General features: G+C 45.5%; 1 protein-coding gene across 1 annotated transcript; it reads left to right on the top strand.

Moving 5' to 3' along the window:
* The first annotated feature begins 5,975 nt into the window (after nucleotides 1-5,975).
* LOC125540761 (amino acid transporter AVT1I-like) lies at nucleotides 5,976-7,769 on the top strand. The gene is made up of 3 exons (XM_048704329.1): nucleotides 5,976-6,084; nucleotides 6,416-7,026; nucleotides 7,257-7,769. Exons 1-3 carry the CDS (start codon nucleotides 5,976-5,978, stop codon nucleotides 7,767-7,769), a joined length of 1,233 nt encoding a protein of 410 aa, XP_048560286.1.
* The last annotated feature ends 593 nt before the right edge of the window (nucleotides 7,770-8,362 follow it).

The raw sequence follows: 8,362 nt of genomic DNA, 5'->3' as shown, positions 1-8,362 counted from the left end.
TTTATATTCAGTGTGTAAACTTTTCAGCGATTGCACTTGGATAATATAGAATTAGCTTGCACGAAGAAATCATGTATTTGCAAACTGATGATGATTGTAGTAACTCATGGACTCACGTGTATTTAGATGTTTGAAAGAATGGCACGAATGTGTACAGCATGCCGATCTCCCAGTATTTACGAAAGTAGTGTTTAGTTTTGTTTGTGGGTTTTTGTCAAGATCCGAATGTTATATGTTCCCATATTTTTATTTTGGTTTGCCAAACATTACTATCCTATGTTTTTATTTTGATGCATAAACATCTCGAGGCCTAGCACGCTGAAAGAGAGTTATTTACCAGGGGTCACCATATCTAAGGTAAGTGTAACACCTTAGTACAAGTTTTCGGACTGAGCACAAGGAACCACAGTATATGCAACTAACGACTAGAGAAGATAACTGATTGGATGATAAGCTGAAGAAAACAGTGGTTTTGGCCGGTTGGCCACCTATTGGCCGATTTGGCATTTCTCCATGTATAAATGGTTGTGGTGGCCAAGGGTTTCATCCGTAAATGACATGAATGGTTCTTTATTTCCCTTTTTTTTTTTACTACTATCCCCTTTTTATGGGCATTTCAGCAAGCAGGTTCTGGGCTATGGTCGTCATTGTGCTCGCCGTTGGAGAAGAGTAGGTTGGCGCGAAAGCATAACCCGGTGGCCGCCCGCGGACAGCACACCATCAAGGACACCAAGTGGAGCCTCCCCTGCTCTCCGTCGTGCACACGACGCTGGGCGAGCAGCCTAGCCATGGTGCTCGGCATGGAGCGCGGCAAATGAATGACCTCTAGCAACGGAGCTGGCTCCCATGCCAAAGCACACTCATGACCGTTGCACCCGACGAGGTGCTAGGCCTCGAGATGCCTCCAAGCACAAGCGGTTGTGTCTTGGATCTTCACACAGACGGAGCCCTCGGCGCAGACTGTGCTGGCATAAATCCGTCAGACGCGTCACGGTGGAGCCCGGTTCACCATCTTGTTGGCCGCCCACGGATAGCCCACCACCTTGGCTCCTCCATGCCTAGCAGGGGGCAACAGTCTTGGCGAAGGACCGGATCCGCGCGTGGTGCGACGGCCGCCGCTTGCCTCTACCAGCGCCTCCTACCTTTTTTCCCAAAGGTTGTTTCCCATCAACGTGCTCGCGTGCTCTCTTTAGGATCAGCTGCGGCAAGGAAGGATTGTGGAAGGAGAAGAAATATGTGGGGTGGCCATCCTCCGTAGCAGGTCAAATATTGACATGAATTAGTTTTCGCCGCATCGACCTGACACCTGGGCCCAACCCATCAGATCAGTTGTTTTCGTGAGCTTATCTGCCGATGATAGTTCCTCATGCCCTATCCAAAAAGTGTTACTGGTTATTGTGCTAGCACCAAATGTGGTGGTTTTGAGTAAATGCCTCATTGTAAGATGAAAAAATTAAAAAAATTAGGCATTTGGACAAGAGAAACCCTAAACCCTAAACACTGACGTAATCCAGGAAATCGAATTACAAGATAGAGGGAAACCCTAAGCCATAGCTTAATCCAAAAAGAAGTATCACATTTTCACCTAGCACCACTTGGGAAAACCGTATACACAGAATCTTAGCAGCAGCGAGGTTTAAAAACAAACGCTACTGGTAATTAGCAGTAGCGAGCTTCAGAAGACTGCGCTACTAATAGCCTAGTAGCAGTAGTGCTCTAGATGAAACGAGCGCTACTACTACAATTGCCACGGTGTTGCCTTCAGGCTAGATATAATAGTAGCTCCCTTCTCCTGGACGCGCTACTGCTAAAGTACTTAGTAGCAGCGTTTTTCTTTAAACCTCGCAGCTGCTAAGTATCATCCCCTCTTGCAACTAATTAATTTTAGTCTCATACTGCTAAGCGAACAAGGTGTTTACCACCTTAAATATGTTGCTTCTCAAACTATCTCAAGCACTTGGTCTTCATTGAACTGTCTGTGTAGGATTCGTGGCTGCAATATGAATCTTCACCTATACCTATACAGGTACGGTGAGGATTCATATTGACTATTTAGATTCTACACAAAAAGGTCAATGATGACCAATGTATATTTTTGATGTTTTTACATGTAGCCTTAGCAGTAGCGTTTTTTTAGGACAAAGCGCTACTGATATTGGGCTTAGCAGTAGCGAGCTCCCTGTACCCACGCTTCTGCTACCCGGCTCCCGCACGCTCATCTCTTAATCGTCCCCCTCCGCCCGACGCCGGCAGCTGCGGTTAGGGTTTCTCCTCCGCCACCGCGCGCCAACACCACCACCGCCGCAGGTAATGCTCTTCCCCCCTCTCGCCGCCCCTCTGCTAGCTGCTCCTCCACCCTCTCGCCGCCCACTCTATCGCCGCCCGCGAGATCTGGCCGGGCGCCTTTGGCCGACTGTCCTCGATCCCCTCGTCGGTCGCTGTCTTCGCCCCCTCTCATAGGAAAGTCACCGACCTTCCCCTCGTCAGCACCCCCGACCGAGGTCACCATGCCATCCCCCCTCCTCTTCAGCACCCCCTGAGGGTTGCCCTACCTAGATGCAGCGAGGGCTTACGAATTTCATGTGGATAACTAGATGCTTTTGTTTTTCTATAATAAGTTATTTTTTGCAAAATGTAGGTGCCAATTTAGTTGAAATGCTTTGGTAGGTGGTACACGTATTTAGTTTGCAAGTGCTAAGTTAATTCCAATTAAATTTTCTACTTGTTTTCTTAATCAGTTATCTTAGGCAAATAGGGGCCAAAGTAGATGAAATGTGTCTTGATAGGTGGTACCTTGATTTTGTAGATAACTTATTACAGATCTTAGGATTATACCTTTGGTAGAGGACAAATAGTTTTTTTGGCAATAGGTGCCCCTGAAATTGCTTTTCGCGGAAGAATCTCTTCATCTAGAGATATTCTAGAAGGTGTTAGTAAGCTAATTGAGAACTTGTTGTCTGTGAGTCTTGTTGGCTAATTTGGCATTGGCCTGCTAGTTGTTGGTTCTATTATAGAAGGTGTTAGTAAGTTAATTGACAACTTGTTGTTTACTTTTTGGGATCGGGTTCCACTATGAAAATATTACTGAAGAAGAACCAAAAATATCACATACTACGGTTTTTCTTTCCTGTGAAGTGGATCGTTAATCCTTTGCTCATATTGCTTTAGGAAAATGGCGCCACCACCACCACCATGTCGACTGTGCAAATCAAGGTGCGCCAACAGCCTTGCAACTGGCAAGCTGTTCGGCATCTACTTCTAGCCGAGTTTTCATCACGCGGCGGTAAGAAATTCTATGAAATGTAACAACTATTTTATTTTTAGTGTTGGCATTACTGCATTGTGTCATTTTGTTTTTTTTACGCAGATTGTCCCATGCAATGTGAGGTTGAAATTCAACAAGCTGACAGGAGACACTGTGACATTTGAAGCTCCTGGGGGGCGTACACTATGGAGGTCGAGAAAGGACGTAATATGTCACAGATTGGAGGATATGGATGGACCTGTTTCCTCGCCCGCATGCGTCCTAATGGTGGTGAGTTGATCAGTTTCTCCTTCAGAGCAGATAGACCCAAACTGGTTGTCATTTATCTCAACCTGGTGGAAGCTGATGAAGATGACGAAGATGATGAATATAATGAGGACCCACTCGAGGAAGATGATGAGAACCCACTTCATGAAGCCATCGTAGCTGAAAGAATGAGACTGAGCGAGGAGGAGATGTTCAACCTATGGGACATAATTCCGCCATGTGATGACTTTGTCGGGGTGCCATTCGTGACCCGCCTGACAAGTACGATGGTCGATCGGCATGAAATGGTATGTTATACTGAGTGTAATAATTTGATGATATGTATATGCTTTATTGTTATACTTACAAATGCAAATTATCCGATGATATGCTTAGTGAATCCGATGATATGCTTAGTGTAGAGTCCAATGATATGCTTTGTGGAATCTAGTCGATGATATGCTTTAGTGTAGAGTCTGATCACATGCTTATTAGTGTAGAATCCAAGGAACTATTAATAGTGTAGATAATCCATGTATACTTATTAGTAGAATTCATGCTTAATTAGTACAAATGCGTAGTACTGTGTCTTTTTATAGTGTAGAAATGTATACTTAATAGAAATATATTTGCAATAGTATGTGCAAGGCTATTTATTAATTGATATGTTTTTCTTATTCAGAAATTGCTAAAGAACCTATCTGTGAGTTGCGGTATCGAGCTTGATGAAGAAGGCTCAGCTGGACTACGCCTTACCGCAAGGGGCTCCATCACCACCTGTACTTGCCGCATGGACACAGACGGTCGCACACACTTAAACTCGGTTGGGTGGAAGAGATTCCTCGTTGGCAAGAATCTTCGTGTTGGACAAGCCATCCTAATTACTATCAGGAACACCCACCGCCCAGGCTTCAGGATGATGATCGTCGTCGATATCATCTAGAACTATATATGTGTGTGTGGCTATATCATCTAGAACTGCATATGATGATCGTCGTTGATATCATGTAGAACTACATATGATTGTCGTCGTCGATATCATCTAGAACTATATATGATGATCATCATCGATATCACCTTGTACTACTTGAGGATGCATATGATGATCGTTATCGAGTAATTTGGAACGGAGATAGTACTACCTAGTACCTATAATGCTTTATGAAATTGATATCTAGTAGTACCTAGTATCTGAAAATTGCAGTTTATTGAAACTGAAATTGGGTAAGAAGCGGGGAAAAATGATGAAACACATAGCTGTAGCGCGGGGCTAGGAAACCGCTACAACTAACTAATAGTAGCGTGTTCTGGAAAAACGTTGCTGATATAGTCAATAATAGTAGCTCAGGTGCAAACCGCGCTACAAATAACAGTTAGCTGTAGCGCCTTATTGATAGCGCGGCTGCCCATACTGCTGATAGCCTTAAAACCCGCGCTACTATTAAGGTTTTCCCTAATAGTGTAGTTGTGTACCTAGCGAGTGAAATTGCTGAAATTTGCGGTTCCAGCATGGCACCCAAATTTCATCCTATGTACTGGGGTGCACCGATCACCCATCGCTGCCGATGGCAATGCACTCAACTTTCCGTGGAATATTTTTTTGCGAGAGTACGCCTAGCGTAGCATCTGATCGATGAGCACAAAGGAATATGAAGGGTAACGACATTGGGTGAACGTCTACATGTTTTCAAGGGCCCGACCGCAAAATGATGACGATCCCAGCGGTTAAAAGCAAGGATTTGGATCCCAAGTGTATGTTTTTTTCTCCCAGGGCACCGAAATTCTCGATTACCGTGGTATCCGTGAAATCTTGGAAAAATTTCGGACGAAGTTCAAATTTGAATTTTGAATTCAGTTTTCTTAAATATACGATAGATTAGGCCTGGACTCCATTTTATCATCAACCGTCGTGTGGCGAAGTGGCTAGGTGTTGTGCGTATTTCCCCCTGTCTTGAGGTTGCTAGATCTAATCACCTTCACAGCATCTTCCTTTTTTCCTAATTTTTTTAAAAAATAAAATGAACAGCTTTGTGACTCTAACCCGCAACCACAGGTAACTTAATTAGGCGGCCCAGCTAACCAGTACGCCAGACCTACCTGCCTATGCTTTGTGAGTTTCTAGCCTATCTAACTTAACTATCGGTGTTTAAATTCAAAAATTTCGAAAAAATTCAAAAATATTCGCTCGGTACAAAGGTTTCTCGTGGGGTGGCGAGAAACGCGGTTACCAGGCGCTATCCGAATATTCCGCTCGGTACCCAAAACCATGGTTAAAAGTGAGCAACGCCGACGTCGACGTGGCAGCCGCAGTATACGCGGTGACAACGCTTCACGCACCAACTACTAAGGCCAAGCAGAAAAAGCCAACGTAACAGGTATACTGATGCCACACAACCTTGTGCGCTATATATGCCCATCTCTGTTCCATCCATCGCACGGAGTCATCGCCTAGGGGTAAGATAAGATGGTCATTGGTGGAGCGCCGGCGCACGACCACGAAGCACAGTCCTCGCCGGAGGCCGGCGGGACTACGTTCCTGCGAACCTGCTTCAATGGCCTCAACGCCCTCTCCGGTGAGTCTGTTTTTCCCATTTGATTCAGGTTTTTTTCTCAAGGCCAAAAATAGTTAGTCTTTTTGACATGGCCAACCCAATGATTTTCATGGCAATTTATATGGACGTAAGGATGATGATTTTAGTTTTGTAAGCATGGCAATTTCCTGGCAAAAAAAGAACCGAGACGGATTATACTTGAACAGAGTTTACCATGAAAAATGTTCGGTTTGCCATGCCCAATAAACTGACATTAGTCGGATACTGGTTTTTTTTTTTACAGTGTCGTACCGGGCAACTTCTTTGATTTGGTTTGCGTAAAAAAAAATTGATTGATTGATTTTGTTTTCAGGTGTCGGCCTTCTGTCCATCCCTTACGCGCTGGCGGAGGGAGGGTGGTCGAGCCTGCTGCTTCTTCTCTTCGTTTCCATGGTCTGCTGCTACACCGGCCAGCTACTGCAGAAGTGCATGGGCGCATCTTCGGACGTGCTCGGCTACCCGGAGATCGGCGCGCTTGCGTTTGGTGCCAAAGGACGGTTCGCCGTGTCGGCGATCATGTACGTCGAGCTCTACCTCGTTGCCATCGGGTTTTTGATATTGGAGGGGGACAACCTGGACAAGCTGTTCCCGGGCACAAGCCTCAACCTAGGGGCCGGGCTCCTGATCTCGGGCAAGCACCTGTTCGTCGTGCTCGCGGGCATTGTGATCTTGCCCACGACATGGCTCAGGAACCTCGGCGTGCTCGCCTACGTGTCAGCCAGTGGTGTGCTCGCGTCCGTCGTGCTGGTGTTCTGCCTACTCTGGGCCGCGGTGGTCGACGGCGTCGGGTTTCAGGGGAAAGGAACCGTGCTGAACTTCAGCGGCCTGCCAACTGCTCTGGGTCTCTACATTTTCTGCTACGGCGGCCATCCCGTATTCCCAACATTGTGCAATTCCATGCACGAAAAGAACAAGTTCTCCAAGGTAATGAGTACCCTATAATTTCAATGTTTGCCAATAAGAACATACCTAAATTTTTATATTTATGGTCGCCTTTTAATGTGAAATTCGTCTGATACGCACCAATAAGTGCTTCAGCCAGAAAAATGTGATACTGGAAAAAAAAATACTTTTGACAGTGACCACCTAACACTTTTCTATACTCCACGGCCCTGACTCATGATCTTGTTTGTCTGCCCGGTGTCCATGGATAGGTACTAGTTGTATGCTTCGTTGTATCTACCCTCAACTTCGGATCCGTGGCTATACTCGGCTACCTCATGTACGGCGACGATGTTGAATCTCAGTTCACCCTGAACCTCCCGGAAGGCAAGCTCAGCTCCAAGCTAGCAATCTACACGGCGCTAATCAACCCGTTCTCAAAGTACGCTCTGATGGTGACTCCTGTCGCCACGGCGATCGAAGAGAAGCTGCTTGCTAGCAATCAGAGGTTCGTCCACATACTGGTCAGAACCTTCATTGTCATCAGCACAGTCATCATAGCCCTCACAATCCCCTTCTTCGCTGACCTCATGGCGCTCGTCGGCTCGCTCCTCATTGTCATGGCTTCGATGCTGCTCCCATGTATCTGCTACCTCAAAATCTTTGGTACGGCAAGCTGCAGCAGGGCTGAGGTTGCGCTCATGGTCATTATTATCATTCTTGGTTCCTTGGTTGCTGCAAGTGGGACATACTTTTCTTTGCAGAAGATTATTCATGATTTCTGAAGCCAGGTGTTTCAGATCAGAATGGCTGGTTATAGGTGTTCTGTAGCAATGTAAAATTGCAAATGTAATCTAAACATGAGCTACCTAGTGTGGTCCAACCATGACAGGTTGTAGATGAGCCAAGGATACTGCAGATCAGCCAATTTTATGCCCAAATATATGTTTCAGATATTCGACATGTACTACTACTAGTTGAACGCCCATGCGTTACAATAAAATAAAGAAAAATTATACTTACTAGTACAATGCCCGTGCGTTGCCACGAACTTCTGAAATAGTTAGCTGAAGTTATATAAAGTAGTTTGCAGAAGTTATATAAAGATAATCACTACTAGGGAAAACCCTAGTAGTAGCGCGGGCAGCCGCACTACTACTACGGCGCTACAACTAACAGTTAGTAGTAGCACGGTCTGTACCCGCGCTACTAATACTGACTATAACAGCAGCGCTTTTCCAGAACGCGCTACTAATAGTTAGTTGTAGCGCTTTCCTAGCCCCGCGCTGCTATATCTTTCATCATTTTCCCTCGCTTTCTACCCCGCTTCAGTTTCAATAAAACTGCAATTTCCAGATACTAGCGACTACTAGATATC

The sequence above is a fragment of the Triticum urartu genome, chromosome 1 (genome assembly GCF_003073215.2).
Source record: "Triticum urartu cultivar G1812 chromosome 1, Tu2.1, whole genome shotgun sequence".
Taxonomy (NCBI): Eukaryota; Viridiplantae; Streptophyta; class Magnoliopsida; order Poales; family Poaceae; genus Triticum; species Triticum urartu.
The sequence above is the reverse complement of the archived record's forward strand: the minus strand, read 5'-3'. Positions and strand labels throughout refer to the sequence as shown.

What these genes read in the sequence shown, in the direction of transcription:
- LOC125540761 (XM_048704329.1), top strand. Translation starts at nt 5,976, where the DNA reads ATGGTCATTGGTGGAGCGCCGGCGCACGACCACGAAGCACAGTCCTCG. An exon ending in TGGCCTCAACGCCCTCTCCG is followed by an intron (nt 6,085 to 6,415) that starts GTGAGTCTGTTT and finishes TTTTGTTTTCAG; the next exon opens with GTGTCGGCCTTCTGTCCATC. An exon ending in AAAAGAACAAGTTCTCCAAG is followed by an intron (nt 7,027 to 7,256) that starts GTAATGAGTACC and finishes GTCCATGGATAG; the next exon opens with GTACTAGTTGTATGCTTCGT.